The sequence below is a fragment of the Limanda limanda genome, chromosome 15 (genome assembly GCF_963576545.1).
Source record: "Limanda limanda chromosome 15, fLimLim1.1, whole genome shotgun sequence".
In the NCBI taxonomy this organism is placed as follows: Eukaryota; Metazoa; Chordata; class Actinopteri; order Pleuronectiformes; family Pleuronectidae; genus Limanda; species Limanda limanda.
Window position 1 is genome coordinate 3,702,616 of NC_083650.1, and position 19,708 is coordinate 3,722,323.

General features: G+C 39.9%; 3 protein-coding genes across 3 annotated transcripts in view; 2 read left to right on the forward strand and 1 right to left on the reverse strand.

The window, feature by feature from the left end:
* Positions 1–1,844: 1,844 nt before the first annotated feature.
* On the forward strand, positions 1,845–6,829 carry si:ch1073-126c3.2 (uncharacterized protein LOC555816 homolog). The gene is made up of 6 exons (XM_061086680.1): positions 1,845–1,934; positions 2,226–2,314; positions 2,423–2,537; positions 3,321–3,433; positions 3,554–3,668; positions 3,864–6,829. The coding sequence occupies exons 1-6, from the start codon at positions 1,892–1,894 to the stop codon at positions 4,031–4,033; spliced, it is 645 nt and encodes a 214-aa protein (XP_060942663.1). The 5' UTR covers positions 1,845–1,891; the 3' UTR covers positions 4,034–6,829.
* On the reverse strand, positions 6,197–15,792 carry ccdc172 (coiled-coil domain containing 172). The gene is made up of 7 exons (XM_061086679.1): positions 15,714–15,792; positions 15,249–15,334; positions 13,879–13,995; positions 13,013–13,178; positions 11,910–12,011; positions 11,077–11,179; positions 6,197–6,405 (listed from the first exon to the last, which is right to left on the reverse strand). Exons 1-7 carry the CDS (start codon positions 15,790–15,792, stop codon positions 6,288–6,290), a joined length of 771 nt encoding a protein of 256 aa, XP_060942662.1. The 3' UTR covers positions 6,197–6,287.
* A 3,414-nt stretch (positions 15,793–19,206) lies between these two features.
* The window catches only part of gfra1a (gdnf family receptor alpha 1a), a 76,559-nt gene continuing 76,057 nt past the window's right edge, over positions 19,207–19,708 (forward strand). The window contains exon 1 of the mRNA XM_061087562.1: positions 19,207–19,264. Within this exon, the coding sequence (XP_060943545.1) occupies positions 19,210–19,264 (55 nt within the window). The 5' untranslated portion in view covers positions 19,207–19,209. The remainder of the gene's footprint in view (positions 19,265–19,708) is intronic.

Sequence of the window (19,708 nt, forward strand, 5' to 3'; positions counted from 1 at the left end):
ACAAGATCAGTTTGTATCGTAGAGACGAGATCAAAATTGAATATCCGTGATAAATCCGTGCTCCTGAAGGCGTTTGCAGATTAGTCTGCTGCGCCTTTTCAAATGATCCACAACTACCGCGGCTTTTGTGTGCGAGAGGGAATGAATCAGCTTTGTGATAAAAGCAGAAGAGTAATTAAAATGAGCTAATAGACCTTATTAGCTATTTATCAGCTGCAATTGCATTCAAAGTTTCCCTGGAGGCGCCAGTGATCCTCCCAAACAGGAAAAGACTGTGAAACAGGTAATGTGGCATCGTGCTGAATACAAATGAGCTCCCGACCGCTCGCTTTACACGGCTCATCCATGCGAATCATTTGACAACACAGGAGCCGTTTTCCATGGCTGCCTAAATCGGCACAATGGCTGTGAGGGGGGGGGGCGGGGAGAATGTCACGGGTATTTGGGAAAGGTTAGACAGAGAGGAGAGCGTGTTGCTATCATACACGCCATTCATCATCACGTTTATACCACACAGTCACACAGGGCCTTTGTAGCGCTATTGATGCGTGTGTGTGTGTGTGTGTGTGTGTGTGTGTGTGTGTCTGTGTGTGCAGGTACCAAAAGCAAACCATCTGCTTGTTGTATCTTCAGGTCACACATACAGACATGAGAGGTGGAGTGTATCTTTTCATGTAGTTCTATGCCAAAGGGCAAATAAGAGTGTGATAAGTTAAGACTACGTCAGTGGACGGGTAAGGGAAAGAGAGAGAACAACATAAATAATCTCAACGCGTATAAAACCAACCAATCATCAAACCAACCGATCAACCGAATACCGAACCACCAATCTAATCTTACAACCAACCATCCATCCATTCATCCAAACAACATTCACAAAACTCTTTTAACTGAGAGTGTATTATGAAAAATTGCAGGAATAACCATGTCAATACAAACCGATACCAGAGAACAGCAGCCACACTGATCATTCAGGGTACCCATGGAGTAATAATCAAACCAAGTAAAAGTATCCTTTTTATTTTTCATCCTTAGTCGACTTGAGTTTCCACAATAACCACCCTGCCATCATTGTTATGATCCTAATGGATTCAAGCCTTTATTCATTATTTATTTTTGTAATTTTCCTTCATTACAAACGTGTGATCATCCAATAAACTGTGGATATTCCTGCTGTGTGTATTTGTGGATAACGAGAGAAGGGTTCCAGAGAAGATAACGACGGCTCTCGAGGTCTGACGACTAATCTTCACTCCTCAAATCAAACATAAAGAGGCAATTCTCTGTGTTAATGAGCTCAATCACTCTTCCTAAAAGCTTCAATAATTCATTTGCTTCCAGAACGTCAGACATCCATAATGAATTATTTACACAGTCATACTTCGTGGGACAACTTGCTGACTGACACTGAGTCACACAGTGTGTCTGATGTTGTGTAGGTGAATGTGTTGATGTGTGTGTGTGTTCATAACAACATTTGGCACCACAGTGGGCTCACAGCTAAGATGTAGTAGTGTCAAGCTGTGTGAAGAAGAACAGTGCAAAGACTAATTGGAGCAGTTCAACGTGTATTACCAGCTCCCCCATCAGCACAGGGCCAGGAAAGACACACACATTTGTTTTATCAAGACACACCTGAACTAGTGCTGGTAATTTGTACTTTAGCTGTAAATGCACGGATACAAATATAATGGAATTGTATACTAAAGGATTTTGATGTGTGCAGAGACAAAGTTCACGTTTCACAAGAGGCCAGTTGTTAGAAATGTTGTTGGAAAATACAGAGCAGGGCATTAGCCAATCCTGTAAACTTTGCCCCTGTGTGAGTAAATAAATCTGGTGCCACCGACTTCTGCCTCAGTTCTGTGTCACAAACTCACATTCAGTGATCATGGCATCAACAGGAACTTTGATTTGGATTTTCTCTCTAGCAGGTAATCCCACGTTTCTATGTGTTAGTGAGAATATCTCCAAAGTACGACTATTTGTCTTCTTGTGGCTAAAACTAAAACCTGCACCTGCATTTTGTCACATTAAGGGGACAAAATGCAATTCCCCATAATGTGGATCATCACATTTGAAGGTGAAGACATTTTTGAGGGTCAAGTTTAAGATTAGGCAAGTAGTAACTATGGTCCAGGTCAGAACAAGTCTCCAGGAAACCAATGTAAGTGGATGTGACGTCCTCTGAAGTCATGGTGAAACATCTGTGTCTGTGTTTGCAGCCGTGTGCGTTACTGCATCTTCAAATGACACCGTCAAGAACTGCACCTCCCAAACTCCGCTCTTTGAGCGTCTATCGGCTGATGTGAAGGTAAACTATAAATGATGCAGTTGTTTAACAGTCCTTAAAATCAGCATAGGATATACTTGCTTTATTGTCGACACTAAAACAAGTGTGCTGACTGTTACTGACCAACAGGAGGCAGCAGAGAGCGGTGAGAACCTGCCGCCTGGATGGAGTTCTCAGCAGTCAGCTGCACTCATGGGCTCCATGAGGCATCTGACGGATATACTTCACAAACACCAGCTGAAAGGTCAGAGGTGTGTGTGTGTGTGTGTGTGTGTGTGTGTGTGTGTGTGTGTGTGTGTGTGTGCGTGCGTGCGTGCGTGCGTGCGTGCGTGCGTGCGTGGGTGGGTGCGTGGGTGTGTGTGTGTTAGTGTGAGGACATGTTGTGAGGTCAACACTCCTTTAAAAAGTTGTGCAAGTGTGCACTTAATCCATCACATTTGTGAGAGTATTGAATTTTACACTGAATAAAGTGAACTCTGCAGAGAATGCTCTCCTCACAGAAACAAAAATAAAAATTTGCTGCAACTTCTACAGTTGATTTAGATATTAATTGCTGAAGTGCATTTTTGTGGATGTCTAAAATCCCCTGAATGAAAGAGGGTCATTGCTTTCCACCTGTTCTGCTGTTTGGAAAAACTGTGTTTAAAGGTTTACGGACCTTCTTTGATTGCACTACAGAATATAGGATCTATTAAAATGTACTAACTTTAAATGTATGTCAAATGCTGCTCATTTCATTTTTAGAGAATTTATTAAGCTGCCCTCAGGAAGGTGCTGTAGAGCTGCTTTACATCCTAAATACAATAACTTCATAACCATTAATCCCACTTGAACCAGGCCTGTTAGTCTTGTTCTTGTCTATACTTTAATATTGTATTTATGTTATTTATTGTGAAGCTGAATTTCCACATGAGTCAGAAATAAAGTTAAATATGAACATGTTGCCTGTGTTTCCAGATTTCATCAAAATGACAGTTAACAAGTGAAATGTGTAATAACAACATGAAGTATGTTCACTGATGTGTAGACTGTCAACTTGCTGAGCCAAAGCTATGTCCTGAAGCCCAGGTCCCTGAGAACGGAGGATTGGTTTGTGTCACTGTCGACAACAAGCGCTACTGCAAACCTTTGTGCAACTACGTGAGTCATGCATGCAATTTTAAATATCTACTGAATATACAAGTATCTATACAACACACGTAATTTGTATAGTTCTGCACAAGCAGGGAATAGTGATATAACCTGACTCTTGTATCACAGGGTTATGATTTTGGTTTCCTGAGGAGAAGTCGTTTGTTTGATGTATGCGGAAATCAGACAAGATACAAGTGGGACACTCAGTACGTCGGAGGAAACACACTGGCTGTGTGCAATGGTGAGACTCTAACAGTTGCTTTAATCACTATTTGCAGATTTCTGAAGTCAAAGCAGTAATTGTTTTACGCATCTTATCCACAAAGATCCAGCTTTCTCCTTCAGATGTTCTTATGATATAGGTTATATTTTATTCCTAAACTGTTTGATGTTGAGTTCTGAGGGTGAACTTGACGTACTTTCCCTCCTTCTCTAGCGGCGACGATTCAAATTTCTGGAGCACAGTCAGCGTATTTTCCAAAAGATCGGGACTGCCTGACAACCAAGAGCCAGCTGCAGGACAGCTTCTTCAATAGTGCTGTCGCTGAGCTGAGGAGCAAAGGAATAGAGGGAGATACGCACGACTCCTGTCTGGTCTGTGGATAACCATGATGTGGAAAACCAATAAAAGAAATAAAATTGAGTGAGTGCTGGGGTGTTAAAGTTCCAAGTTCCATAGATGTTTCAAGTTGTAGACATGGTAGGTCCACTGCGTAATGTTTCTTACAAACAAACAGAAGAAAAGGGATGAAAACACAAGCTCGTATTTGGACTTTATTTAATTTAAGTGATAGAAAAACAGAAAGAAGCAGCAAATCCTCAAATAACTGAAAACATGAAACCAGGGAATTTATGAAATTGTTTATTTTTTTCCTTCCTTGTCCTACTTAGACAAATAAATCAGATTTAAGGGTGGCACTGAAGACATTAAACAAGGCAATGACTGCTGCATCAGATCAGAGTCGGGTTTCAACAGACAGACGTGGTCACTTGATTAAACTCGATTTATCTGCACAAATAATCTGCATCTACATTTGATAAATGTCGAAGAAGTGTCTGACTGCTGCCTCCTCTGCTCTGGGTCTGACTTCATTTCACTAACAGCCACTCACCATTATTTGGGCGACTATTAGTAAAATGAGCCTGATGGCAAGATGTGGACGAGTGCAGCAGTTAAAATGAGGTTAACCACTGCACCCTGTCTGCTCTCTCAGCTTTTTCCAACACATCCAGACGTTGCTCGCTGAGGTCAAGGTTAAAAAGTCACAACGAGAACGCAGGTTCTCATTAGGTGGCCGTTGACGTTCCACTCATTGCATTAAGAATCACTTCAATCAGAGAGAAAGTGACCCGCAGGACGACCCTCTCATTTAGACGAATCATCAACTACTGAAATATCTCAGTGGACTGAGAGACTAATGGTGATACACTGTGATGTCACACGTCTCCCATTAGGTGGCAGCAGATAATCTTCTCTTCTCATAATGTTGCTTTTTGCTATAATAAGGGAGTATTATCATCTTTTATTCACTCTTTTCCTTTACTTTCTACTTTATTATATTATTGTACTTCTCTTCATGTTCTTCTTTTTTATTGCACAGCCCATTGCACTGGTTTAGTTAAAGGTGCTTTACAAAGAAACCCGATTTGAGATGATTCAGACAGGGTTTAATCCTAATCTTAATTTACTACTTAAAAATACATTCAACAGATTGCCTGTGGAGTTTAAATGTGATCAATGTGTCCTTTTAATTTTTACTGTCAACACATTATTTTATATCCTTGTCCAACAAACATGTATTTCTTTCCTCATCAATGCTATTAACTGTAGAATAATATTATAATAATGTATAATTAGCAATTTTTAGTTTTGGAATGAACACAGGATTAACACATGCACTTCTGTGTCCACAAGAATCTGGCAATAGATTCAGTTTTTGCCATTTCAACAGTGAGAATTTGAATCAGGACTAATATTCTATTGTGTTTTTTTAATTGAAATTTAATTCAGAGTCATTGTTTCAATCGAAATCGACAATATTAAAGGAAATGTATATTTGCTTATCTATGTTTACACACTGCTGTTTCAGAGCCTCTATTATTGTATTGTTAGTGTTTGTACAGCAGAGGGCAGTATATATTTACTATTTGAAAGTTCCCTTTATATGAAACCACTTATGACACAGACACAAAAACTTTATCTGTGTGTGTATTTGTGTTTATTTTTAACTATTGTACAAACTGTTGTAATGCAAAATGTGATATTTCACATTTCAACTGTTTCTATTTCAAGATAGTAACATTGTTGTTCATGTGTTTTTGGGTTGAAAGTAAACAAGCAGAAGAGAAACGATTTTACTGAAATGTTGTTTTAGTTATCTGGTAACAGCGAACATAACTTTAAAGATTAACATGTCAGAATGAAACTTACTGTTGAAACTCCTAAAAACTTAAATTGAAAAGCAAACAATCCTCACAAAGACTAAATGTATACCTTTTATCCAGCGGGTTTAGTTAAGAATGTGGCTGTTTGCTCCTTTCTGTCCTCTTTCTTATAGTTGTTCGTTCTTTTAACCAAAGACACAATGAGTGAACGGGTGTTAACCTTCTTGCTTCATCGCTCTAACGCTGCTCAGTTCTCTGGCTGCTCTCCAGCTTCTGCAAATAATGAAAAGAGAAACTGAGTGAGAGACGACAAAGAAACACTTCAGACTGAGGTTTGGACATGAATGAGTTTTGAACTTTCGTTACCTATGGAAATATCACAAAAAAGAAAAACAACTTTGTGCTCCACCTGAGCTGCTTTTGTCTGACTAATCCTGGACATAAAAGACTGTGTCTATCTGAACTACACTTGAAGTCAAGACATTTGCATCACACAGACACTTACGGTCTGAAGGATCTGGATTTCTGAGCCGAGCGTCTCTCGCAGAAGCTCCACTTCTCCTTTTTTATGCATCTCCAGCTCCTGCCTCAGTCTGGTGAACAAATGAAACCAGCTTCAATTACTGAAGTTGTGGACGGAGAAAGCGTATCAAAGAAATTCAGCTACTTCACTCATACCAAACTAAAGGAAGCTAAAGCGTATTGTTAGTATTCCTGCTTACGACACAGACTGCCCCTGCATGCAAGAGACGTGACACGATCATACTCACAGTAGTTGATATTTATTTTAATAGATTTCCCCCTAAAGTCTGGTTTGAAATAGTTTGATTTAATAAAATGTGCATTCAGAGGGATGTGTTATGAGAATACATGCAACAGAAATACATTAGGTTTTACAAAAACAACTTCATGCTCTAGAAGCCAAAATTTGGACGAGGATAAGATATGGGGTTCTGATATTTTCTCACTGTCGCATCTTTCTTTAAATTTGTATTTAAATAAAGGTCACAAATCGGACTTTGAGTCATGGATATTTTTGAACATGTCAAGTCTACACATCTATACTAGACCATCACCACTGACTGGAACCATATTCCTTGCGCTGGAAAAAATAAACCTGATTCTGATTGTAACTTACATGCAGCAGTGACCCTGTAACCATCTCTCCTCAAGGAAACCTAATGATGATGCATTTTCAATAGACTGGATTATATATTTAATGTGTTTAAATATCAGACAATGCCATAAAAAAAAAAACAAGACAGGAAAATATGAGACTGCTGTTCCTCAGTCTGCTCGTATGGCAGCAGAGTAAATATTTCACACTATAATTTCATAAACATACATGAAATTGTGTTATTCTTCTCAGTTTCCCTCTGGAAAAACCATCGGTCTTGGGTTCATGCTACTTGATGCCTCGTCTGTGATTTAACCGCTATGGCAGGTGTGTGTGTGTGTGTGTGTGTGTGTGAGAGTGTGTGTGTTTGAGGGACCTATACTGAGCCACATATGAAATGTAAGACACGCCACCTCTGTCTTTCTTTTATTGAAAGTTAATGAAAGAGTATAGCACCCAAACTTAAAGTGTATTTCCAGAGTCTGAAAACAGACAGCAGTGTTTCAAACTTTACATCTCACTGTGGAACTTCCTGAGTTTTTTTAAGGTGAGTTTAGTCCCAGAAGAAAGACGCTTGTAGCAGTTCAGATGCTCATTTGTTGTTTTGGATATTGTTGGTCTCCTGTCGGGTTATGATGAGCAGTGAAAAGGTTATTTCTAACAAAATACAACACATCAGTTAAAACTAAAAACTACAATGAACAATGCAAAATGAACTGAAACTGAACTTGGACTAGTTCCAGAAAGAGGCAGCTTCTGATCTGGGGCCACACCGAAATGTGATGGGTTCTTCCCTGACGTTTTTTTTAATGTTTCTGCTCACTAACAGACAAGCAAACAAACACTGATGAAAACATTACCTCCTCGGTGGAGGTGACAGAACAAAAACTTCTCAATTCCTCAAAATAAAATAAAAAAACGACTTATGTACTGTAAATTATAGCAACTCTGGTCTCTGTAGGTTTTTAGATTGTTCTACTGCTATGGAATCTTTCAATGAGCCTCCACTAAATATGTAGAAGTGATACATCAATGAAAATAATCCTACACATCAAAAAGATACAACTCCGAACATCATCAATCCATCCTGAGCACATGGACTGAATATGTGAAGGTATCTCTCTATTGTGTGGAAGTGAATGATCTGCGGCAGTGACCCCCCCCCCCCCCCCCGTTCTGCACACTGAACACTTTTTAAATGACTGAAGCACTCATTCAAATTGACGTGCATTCAATTTCCAGCGATCAATAAGCGGGGAGTTAAAATATGTGTTTTAAAGAGACACTGCAGAGGCTGAAGACGGGATTGATGGTTTCAGTTCAGAATGGATGATCATAAGAATGAGTGAGAGAGTGAGGGGGGGGAGCGGAGCGGCTCTCTCATTCCAAAGCCACATCCTCAGCACTTCCTGAGACTAATAAGCCCGGAGTAATGAAAGACCTGGTATGTTTAATGAGGCTGACGGATGAACAGGACATGCTACCCACATGCATGATTTAAGGCACGACAGGGAGACAGAGGAGGGACTCGGAGAAAGGCAGAGCACGGAGAGGGGGGTGAAGGAAAGAGAATAATAAATGAATAAATATGAGGTAAAGCATGAAGCTGAAAGACACAGCAATGATTGACTATTTGGTTTCTCCACACAACAGCAGATATATGAAAAATATTAAAGAAATTCTTTAATGAAATACTGGGAAATACGATTCTAAAGCAGTAAGAATACATAAATACATGTTATATTTTTGATTTAAAAACTGATTTCATTGCGTTATCGCGGAGATGGGTCAGGCAGTTTGTTAATCACTTCACAGCCATAATATTGTAGAGAAGACATTATCCAAAGTGGTGGCATCAGCAATAACAATGAACCTTCCTTCCTGGAACACTATTGATCTCCAGTCTTCAATTAAATAAAGGAAGTCTCTTTGTGGGGAAACAATGTGGGTCAGCGTTCACCTACCAGACGCGTTCCGATAGAGCTGAGCCTCAATTAATATTCTTCTATTAGTTAATATTCTGCTGGGATGAGCGGACATGTGTCTCCAATGTCTTTACAACTGCTGTTGTTCACTATCTGTGCTCCAATCTGAGGAGATGAAGAACAAATGAGTATTTGTAAATACAGGTTTTATCAAGTTAAATAAATAAAAAAGAGATTTGTACTCGAACACACATTTATTCTCCCACTCACTGTCAAAAGGTGCCATTTTAAAAATGCTTAAATTTGCTGCTGGTGATAAACTGGTAAGATTCTGAATTACAGCGTCTGACTCAGTGACAGACAAGATGATTGACGCGTCTCATAACCTTTTCAGAAGAAAAGATGCTGAAAGCTGCAGTAGACAAACATTACTTCTGCGGATGATTCAGTACAGGGCACCGGGGGGGGTCGCTGACAGCTCGATGAGGCTGAATATGATGTAAATGATATTAGAGTGCGGCTCTGGCTTCAATTTTCTGTCCGAACCCATCCGAGCCAGAGAGAAACCTAAAAGACATTCTGGTTTGAGCCTGAGCACAATGATTTCCCAAAACTCAAGTAGAAAATCAAGCCAATGTGGCTGAGTCCGAACAAACAAGGGCGACATTCACCATGTCAGGACTATTTATTGGAATAATAGTGTTTATCCCATCAAAGGAGCATCATAGACTTGGAGAACAGGTGAAAAGAAGCACAGACATCTGAAAACTCCGACTGGGTAAAAACAACATCATTAGGTCCGAGCAAAAAAACAAATGACATCCGTCAGTATTTACATATAGAGGGGGGGAAGTGAGATCCAATCAGAATTGCTCACCAGAGACACATTAACACTGGATTTTACAGAGTAGACAAACAAAGCTCTTGCTAGTCAGCAATCACTGACATGATGATTCAAAACAACAGCAGCACAAAGTGTAAAACAGCATCTCGGAAAGATACTAACAAACCTCACCCTCACAAAGCTAAGCCCAATGTGACTGAGCCGATATGATCCTTGGAGCTTAAAAGGCCCTGATCAATTCCAAAATGTACTGAGTGTACATGTGGTTCTGTTTATTCTACATCAACTGCCTGTTCCCATGTGCAGTTGGCTTATAGAGTCCATGCAGACTCTATAGACTTTCTGCTGCATGTGGATGTCCACCTTGTCGATACAGAAATAACTAACATGGAAAGATGATAAAATATGAACCATCCAAACCCTCCGAAAGATGATGAAGATACATATTCAAAAGAAGTCAAATCGTTAAAGAGAAAACATGCAAGGAATGAAAAAGAAGGGATTCTACATCAGAATGAACATCATCACAACCTGAGAAGAAAAACATAATAAGGCAGCTCTACCTGATAAGGCTCAATATTTAAAACCAGTTTACATAATAATAGATTTCCAAAATTAATAATAATAATTTAGATTTTTTTTCCCCGCCAGTTCAAACTTGATGTATGATTCCACTCAAATCAAACTGTATTTATTTGTTGCGAAGTCGCTGGATAAGCAACTCTCCGCCCCTCACTCATTCCCCCTGCATCTATCACATTAGCCTCTTTTTTTACACTTGTTGACTGAATGAAATACACTGCACATCAAAGCCTTAATTAAGCCAAATGGTCTTAATGCTCTGTTATTTACACTTCCAGGATTGGACTCCAGCCACAACGACACGGAGGGAGAAACCCAGACGGGAGTGGGAATTAACCAGTCTATTCAGCACTTCTCACAGAATGAATCACTTCCACCCTCTGTGAATAACACCTTTTATCTAACAAGCATGCAGGATGGTGGATGCATTGTGTTGTTAACGCTGTGTGTCTTTCCTCTGATGAGAGGACAGTCGTGCTTTCACACACCGGGCCTGACAGCCTTCACAACACACACAGAGCACTCAACTAATTCAGCATCACAGCGGCTCAGCAAAGGACTGTTCAAAATATCAGGAAGCTCAAAGGAAACATCTGCGAAACAACGTGTTTTATGAGCTGCTTAACAGCTTATTGCTGTGTTTACCTTTTATTTTTTCTACTTCTCTCCTCTGAGTTTTATTTGCCTTTGTTTTCCTGCAGCATTTACTGCTTTTATGTCTCATACGGATCATAAAAGACACTGCAGGTGAACCAGTTACTGTGTCTGTGTCCTCCAGACAGATGATGGTACTCACCTCAGACAGGTGCTGTCGGTGAGAGGTTTCTGACTGACAATCAGGCTGTCTGCTCTCAGAGAATCTGTCGTTGCTTCAGCCAAACTCAGCTGCTGATCCAGGTCTGTAGTGAAGCAGAATAAATAACACAATGACTGTTAAGACATTTGCTGAGGCGTAAAATAAAGTGGTTGGCTTTGTGTGCTACACCGTAGACGGCAAAGTATTGAACAAGGGTTTGCCGACTTTGTACAAAGCTGCTGGTTTACTCTTCGATGACGACAAATCTGCTGCCTCACCCGTTAGCTTTACACCAGGGAGCAGAGGAGGTAACAGATGAGTGGAGCCACGTCAAGTGTGGTGGGGTGTGTCGTGTCAAATTAGTAAAAAATATTAGCTCTTGAACACAACTAAACATATATTTGTCCTGGATAGCTACATATTAAATGTGTGTGTACTAAAAGTCCCTTACACACACACACACAGAATTTCTTCACATCCCTGATCTCCCTTCCAACCTCACCACCAAGCCAGAAGCCAACATACTTTATGATCAACATCTGGGCTCAAGATTCACCGGCCTTGGCAGCACGTTTGAATTTTCAAATTCTAGCTGGCTTGGCAGCAGTTACATTTATAGATGACTGCCCCCCCCCAAAGCTCTGATTTCCATAGACATCAAAGACAGGGCATCAATAACAAGATGGAAGTGGAACTGAAGGTGGTGTGAGAAAGTATTTGAAATAACAAAAGATGCTTGTGAAGAGTGTTGTCACTTTGCGGTATAAAAAGAACTTTTAACAGTCGCATGCTCTTTCAGAACCACTTTATCTGACGCACAATAAACTGTTCACCTTTCCGGATACTATCCAGGCCCTGTAGTTCAAGCTGGAGCGCTCGCTTCTCCTCTTGCAAAGCGATCAGGTGACTGTTCCCACTGCTCATCAGCTGCATCTCTGATTGTAGATAGAGAAAAGACAGATTCATATCAAATTCACGCCGCTAAGAAAACTCATTTTCTGCAAAGGTGCAATGTGAGCATGTTTGAAATTCACTTTAACTGTACACACAATCAGATAACTGTGTTCCCTTGAGCCCAGATACAAAGAGTAACATGGAGACGCTCTTGTCTCTGCCGATGGGAGCTATGGCATTAGTCGTGTGGAACTAATAAAAAGAGTTACATCGATATCAAAGTGCTTGGCCGTAAAAATACAATATACTGGCACTGAGGTTTCCCTACATGAAGTCACTACATATTTGTTGGTTGAATTTCATGATTACAGGCAAATTAAGTCTTAAAGTTCAAACTGTGTGTAGGAAACTCAAACTTTCCTTCTCTTTCTGCACACAGAGAAATCCATCTAATAAAGTTTAGAATGATGCATTTAACAGAATCCTGATGCACTGACGTGTGAGAGCATGTATACTGGCAAAGAAACATCAACCACAAATCTTACACTCGGCTCAATAAACTATTTCACTTCCTGCCAGACTTATGTTATATATTTGTTTTAGCCTCCATTGAGACCATATGGTCAGTTTTTCACTCATGGAGGAATTTTGAGGTTTCTCAATTGTTTTTGTTATTCCAAAATGATGAACGATTTTCTTTCCAAAACCTTTCAGCTTCTTTTAGTCTGATCCATACAACATAAACATTAAATTCTAATCAGTGATGAGTTCTGATATCAATTGTACCTTCACTCTCCACCATTATCTATAATTTCAGATCAGATTCTTCCTGAAATTATATTGACTAACTCTCCACTGTTTAGGTGTCAATGATCGTGATCATGATTATAATTCATCTACACTAAACCATATATTCAGCTACTTGTACTCCATAATATTCAGAGACTCAAATTATAATTTTGAAATGCGCATGCAGGGTCACATCTGAATTATACAACATGTGTCTCCAGTGACAGCAGTACAATAAACTGTGTTTTATGACCTTTGTATAATGATTCCACGTCCCCCTCCAGGTCCAGGATCTCAGTGTGTGTTTGGCTCTTGAACACTGTTTCTCTGTTCCCTGGAAGACTGAAGTCACTGTTGAACCTTGAGATCTCTTGAAGGAAGCTTTCCTCTTCTTCTTTAGACTCCTTCTTTATTTTGGCCTGGTATGAAAAGAAGGATAAGGGAAAATACTCCCAACAATAACACAAACACAGATGTTTGCTGATGCTACAGCCACTTCTACTGCTGCTACTATTAGTGATATATATATGTATTGTTTATGTAAATCACGGAGTGTCTTTCCCACCCCAGTGCTCACTGTAAGTCGGGCAAACTTAAGGTTTATGGGGCATAACATTTGTAACTGCATCCCTCAAGAATAAAACAGCATGCTCTCTCATAGGGCTCTGTAACAACAGTAGCATATATCTGGGTTTAGTTATTTTAACTAGGATGACACCTCTCGGAAATGTGAAAATGTATTAGATTCTGTTCACAAACTATAAAAAAAAAAATTATACATTCCCTGGTTTCAGGTTTATCTATCACTTTAAATATAATGTATTTAGATTTTGTACTGTTGGAATTATAAGATGCGATCTCATACTCTACTATGAAAGTCTAATTAATCAAACTTATTTGACTAATACACTGTAGCATGAATTGGTACTAGCAAGTTTACATTTTTTGCATGATTTAGACCTTATATAGTAGATCAGAATAATACATTATAATAAACAAGCAGTCTAATACAGTAAAAACGGCACCTATGGGACAAGCTATTCAAATAATCACCAGGTATCTGTATTACACATAACACCAGCATATGAGATGTAAATATCAATTCAGGCTTCAACTGACTAGACGTTCCATGAGATGTCTCTTCTGGCAAAGCAGCTCCTCAATTTGCTTCGATATCTGGTCTTCACATTTCTTCATCAGCTCGTGCTGCAGCCGCATCACAGACAACTGCTGATCCTGGAGCATAAATGCATGAGAGGGAAATGAAGGGGGGAGTCTGACAGTCAGATGTACAGGGACGGAGACAGATTACCTATACTTTACATACAAGATATGTGTCACTGATCAGAGAGGAGGAGAAACGAGAAGGATATTCCAGGATGGGAAGCCAGCACGGTGATTATGTACTGTATAATGTACAAGGTAGGCATGTTAGTGACCCTTTCTGAGAATATGTAGGTGAACAAAAATGACCTGTTTCTTTCAATACTTGTAAAAACATACACTTTTGCAGTGTGACTATATACATCATTCCCTTTGAAACTTTTTGTGTTTAGTTCCTGTTCCCTTGGTTTCCTCGTCCTGTGTTATTACACGGTACATCCCGAAGAAAGGAAAATTACTAAATTATATAGGAAGGTAAATTCAATTCAGCATTGCCTCAGGCATGACTTTCAGCGGAGGCCAGTCTATGACACGAGCTGTCAAGGAGACGGTGAGTTTATTGTTTCTTATACAGTAGCCAAGAAGCCCTGTGCGTTTTCACCGAGTGCAATCAGGTTCCGATTTTTCTAAACACTGTAATTATCTTCAGACAGCTCTTATAAACTGTTAGACATAACATCAGGACAGCTGTAAACACTGCATGCTGAAAAAGACCCTGCATTTCTGAATGATGTAAACAGTTTGTATATTCGAAGGTCCACGTGCGGAGAGGCAGATAATACTCAGACAGACGTGGTGTTGTGTTGAGCAACATTTCCTTATTGGACAGACTCATTTGCTCTTTTGATCGGATGTCCACTTTTACAAGTACAGGAACAAGTTCGCAATATTTCTGCGAGGTCAACAAGCCGGTCCTTGACATCAAATCTCACACGTGCTAAAAGGTTTCACTAATGCTATCCGGTGGAAATTAGCCATTGATTTTCGACTGGCAGTTTGCTGTCGATTCCTGTGCACAGTTGATGAAATGAATGGTAGAGATTAAGTGTTTTAAATCATAAAGCAGATCAGCTCATCAATATGCCAATATGCACTTCTTTACCTCATGAATCAATCCCACTAAAACAATATGCCACCTCAAGGTAAAGAGATGACATATTTATAATTGACATAGTAAATGTTACACATGTATAGTGTATATTTAAAGAAAACAATTAATATGTATCAGTTTTATAAAAGCTATTCTGTTATGTAAACAGTCAAATATGTTATCGTCGTTATCATTCACACATGAGCAATAAATAAAGAAGCAGATTTAGACCCACCTTTTCATCCAGTTCCTTGTTGGTCTTTTCATACTTTTCAGAGGTGCCCTTGATTTTCTCAGTGCATCTGATGATGGCAACTTTCACTGAAATAAAGAATAAACCCATTAGTTACACACAGGATTGACATTAATGTTCAACTCTTTACATACAAGGCTCTTGTATCATGTGAATCACTTTCTTTTGTTTTTATTATTTTATTTTATTTTAATTTCAACATGTTCTCATTGTATGTAAATCACTTTGAGCTGCATTTCTTGCATTAAAGGTTCCATAAAGGTCAAGTTAATCTTATTATTATTAGCTAATGAAGCTGCAGAAGAAAGACTGTTGATTAAAAGCAGAAAAAAAATCTAATTGTAAACTGAAATTGCTTAAAAATAGTAACTTTAGTTATTTGTTTTTGCTAACCTGGCTAGCCTCACTTAGCTAACAGCTAATGCTACACAAGGAAAGAGGACTTACCTTCTTTAAACTTCTGTGTCTGCTCAGTCAGCTGTTGTTCAGTCACAAGTATTTGATGGAAGAGAGTGTCCAGACTCATCTTGGATCCACAGCTGGTTGAATAACTAAAGTAGAATCAAATAAATATATAAACCACTATGTGTGTGATGTTAGCTGGAGGCTAGTTACCCACCTGAACTTCAGCTGAGCTGAGCAGGAAAACAGCTAGGCTTTCGACGTAGCTTCTTTTTTTTTTTTGAAGAATGGCGGTTGCTTAGTTTCTCATAAACTGAAAATATAGTTTTTTAAAACGTTTAAAAGTTAAAACATAACCACAACCCTGCCGTTAGCTACAATTAGGACCCAGATGTAGCTAGCACCGACTAGCACCTGTTGAGCTTCTCTTAAGCTAGCTAGCTTTAGCTTGAACTCTGTCAGGTGTGTTCGAGGCTCTCAATCAGTTAGCCGTTATTAACTTCAACTGTCTCCCTATGGTTAGCATCAATGCTAGCATAAGTTTGGTTTGTCTTAAGGCTGTCTTTAGTTAGCTACAGTTATCCTCAATCATGTATCTATGTTAAGCACCATTGTTAGCACGGATTCGGTTAGAAAGGCTTCCTATTAATTAGGCTTATCCGCAATTATGTCCTTATGGTTTGGGGCATTTGCTAGCACCTATTATTATGTGATGCTAATTTAGTTACCTAGTATTAGCTTAAAGTATGTCCACATTGTTAAAGCCATTGCTAGTGCTGGTTCGTTTTATTTTAGGCTCTTATTAACTAGCCAGTGTTAGTCAGGTATGTGCTTATAATTAGCATAGTGTCCAGCACTGATTAGTCTCACTTTAGCTAGCTTAGCACCATTACTACCACTAGTCAGGCTCTTTTTAATTACCCTGTCTTTGTAGTTGACATCATGCCTGGGAGGTGTTTTGTAATTCTATCACAGTGTTAGCCTTAATTCCACATGGGTGCACAATGTAAATTATTACAAATGTCTAATTTTTCAATAAGCATTTGCCTCTTTGAGTTAATAATTCACAGCAACGTTAGAGTACACTTTGATTAATCAGCCCAGACTCATGGTGTTGAACTTTAATCGAGTGCTGCGTCAGCACAACTCGTCCGTCTCCCTTCTCTACATCTGTCACATGATCCCTGCCTTTCACCAATCTTCTCTTTTCACCAGTGGGACAGGATGAGAAAGAAACGCTCCTGATCCGGTGCCATGAAGCACATTACGCCGTGGGACGCTAAATGACCCGAGGAGTACATCATTCTGACATTCATTTTCAAAATTAATATCACATATTGATTGTGGCTTTCCATAAATCACCAGACAGAGCCTTCCCCTGACTGGCATGGTTCCCTTCGGAGACTTGAGAACAGTAACGTCATCAAACTGTGAGCAGACAATTAGCCCAGATAGTAGCCTGTCGTTCATCGCTGCCCATTTTCTGTCTCTTCTCCAGCTATGTTCTATAGGCACGGATATATTTCTATTTAGCTAAACTAAAAGTCATTCTGAAAAGTGACTGCACCCTTCCAGATGCTTCCTTTTCAACAAGGGATTATTTACTGTAGTTCAAATGAGCAATCTCTCTGTGAGGGTGCATCTGTGTTAGGGTTGATTTACTGTGCCGGACGCCTGCATCCTTGATTGATTCAGTCCAGTCTTTAATGCAGAGAGAGGTTCATTGACATTATCTGGTTTCACATATTTAGCCGAGTGGATTAGCCTTCGAATGGACCACAGAGACAATCAATGATCCGCAGGAAGAGTTACAAGCTGCACCATGTTTCATCCCTATTATTACAAGCATGTTCTGTTTGTCCGATTCTTGCCATTTTACTCCATATTGATCCAACAAAGGTGTTTAGAATATGATGCTTATATTTCCACTTGGGAAATGTGCCTATTATGGTTCCACATCTTTATTCCTAACAGTGACCTTTACCCCTAAACCACCAACAGATGGCGACACACGCACAGGGAGGCAGCTTCACCTCAGTGCTGCGCTGCTTTAGTTGTGCAAGTATCACATCAGCATATTGTGCAGCAGAGACTTTATTGTATATCACAACCCCCTGGTGTGTGTTAGCATCTCATACCTCACAGCTTAAAGTCCCCTCGCTGTTGACAGCTACTGTTGCATAACTACTTTCTCCTCTCTCTGACTATTATAGCGAACAGGGAGGAGCCCAACACAGGGTCGAGACATCCTGAGCATCCTGAGTGTGAGGCTGAAACACGTCCATTCACTTTGTCACTCAAGTGGCACTCACTTTAGAATTTGCATTGTAAGCTCCTCTACGGGTTTAGCCTGCTATATTAATCATGTCATGAAAATGCACCGGGGTCCTGATCTTTGACCTCTGCCTGTCAGCGCATTTACACTGAAATGTAAAACCAGTTCGTGCAGACTCGATGACTTCAGAACGTTTTAAATGCGACCACACATGATCTCTGAGGTTATGGAGCCCAGCCTGTATGTGTTTATCTTAATGAACTGGATAAGTGATAATGTTATTTTTTATACTTTGGGGAGAAAGTGAGCTGGAAAGTTAATATAATAAAAAAAGGATCATAATAACCCAAACAAAGATTTGTTAGTTTGCAACCTTCCAAAATACTCCCTGTGCTTTTGTTCCCCCATTGTATATGCTTGACATATAGTATTGAAGTTATCCTTCAAAATGTTGACCCTCATCATTGCTGCTAAAACCTTTATCCTGATGATGTTTTCCTACACTCGACATCTATTGCATTTGTGTCTGTCCTGGGAGAGGGATCCCTCACATGTCTCTGAGGTTTCTACGTTCTTTACCTGTTAAAAGGGTTTTTAGTAGTTTTTCCTTACTCTTGCTGAGGGTTAAGGACAGAGGATGTCACAAAAGCCCTGAGACATATTGTGAATATACAAATAAAATGTGATGATTGATTGATTGTGACTTAATTGAACTTTTGCGCTAATTGTTTAATTGAGGTGCTGTCATTGCAACATTACACTTGTGAGTGAGTTCACTGTGATACATGTTTTGCTAATTCATGATAAGATGACTGCACTCCAGTGCGAGGGGGGGGGGGGGGAAGCTGGCACTCTCCTCCTGCTGAATGCGCCAGACAGCAGTGGGATCCAGTTGGCTGACTGGCTCAGACGCAAGCATCCATCCCACTGGCTGGAGCTGGAGCTGGAGGACTCTCGCCCTTGTTTTCTGTCTCCCGGCGGCGACAAGACGGGGAGGAAAGAGATAAAGAAGCTTGTTTCCATCTTTAAAACATCCAGACTATACTGAGAGTGAGAGAGAAGCTGCAGGATCGGGACCGGACACTTTCCTGGAGGCGGATTATCTCTCTCGCAGGAGGCGAAGCTGGATGTGTTGTGCACAGCGGAGCGCACGCTGCTTCGTCTTTCAATGGATTTCCAAACGGTGGAAGTACCCTGGGAATTAAACTACTGTTAAGTTGCTTTTAGTTCGCACGTTTTTGTTCTTTGCAAGGGTTTGTGTTTCACATGGAGACGAAGACGATGATCCTCGCAGGGTTGTATGTCCTCCTGCCTCTTTTGGGTAAGTTTTACCTCAGTAATTACCACCGACTTATGTTGGTTTGACACGAATTGATCCCGTAGATGCATATGAATGTTTCTTTAGTGCTGTTTGTGAGCTGGAGCTGATCATATCTGTGAGTTATGCAGAAGCAGCGGCTTCTCAGTGTAACGTGTTGAGGCTCCTGGAGTCCAAACTGCTCCAAAATGAAAAAAGTCTGCATGACGGAACTCATTGAGTACAAATCAGATTTTAATAAGTGTTTAGCTGCTGTGTATCCTCTGTTTAGATCTGTGACAATGCCAGGAAGACGTGGTTTTCATGTCTTTACAGAAAAAAGCTAAATTATGTCACAGCTTGCAAAGTGCGTAAGAAAGCAAATACGCGTCAATGAGGGAATATGATTCCACTCAGCACCGTTATTATAGTTATTAATAACGTGCTTGATTCCTCCTGTGTGTGCAG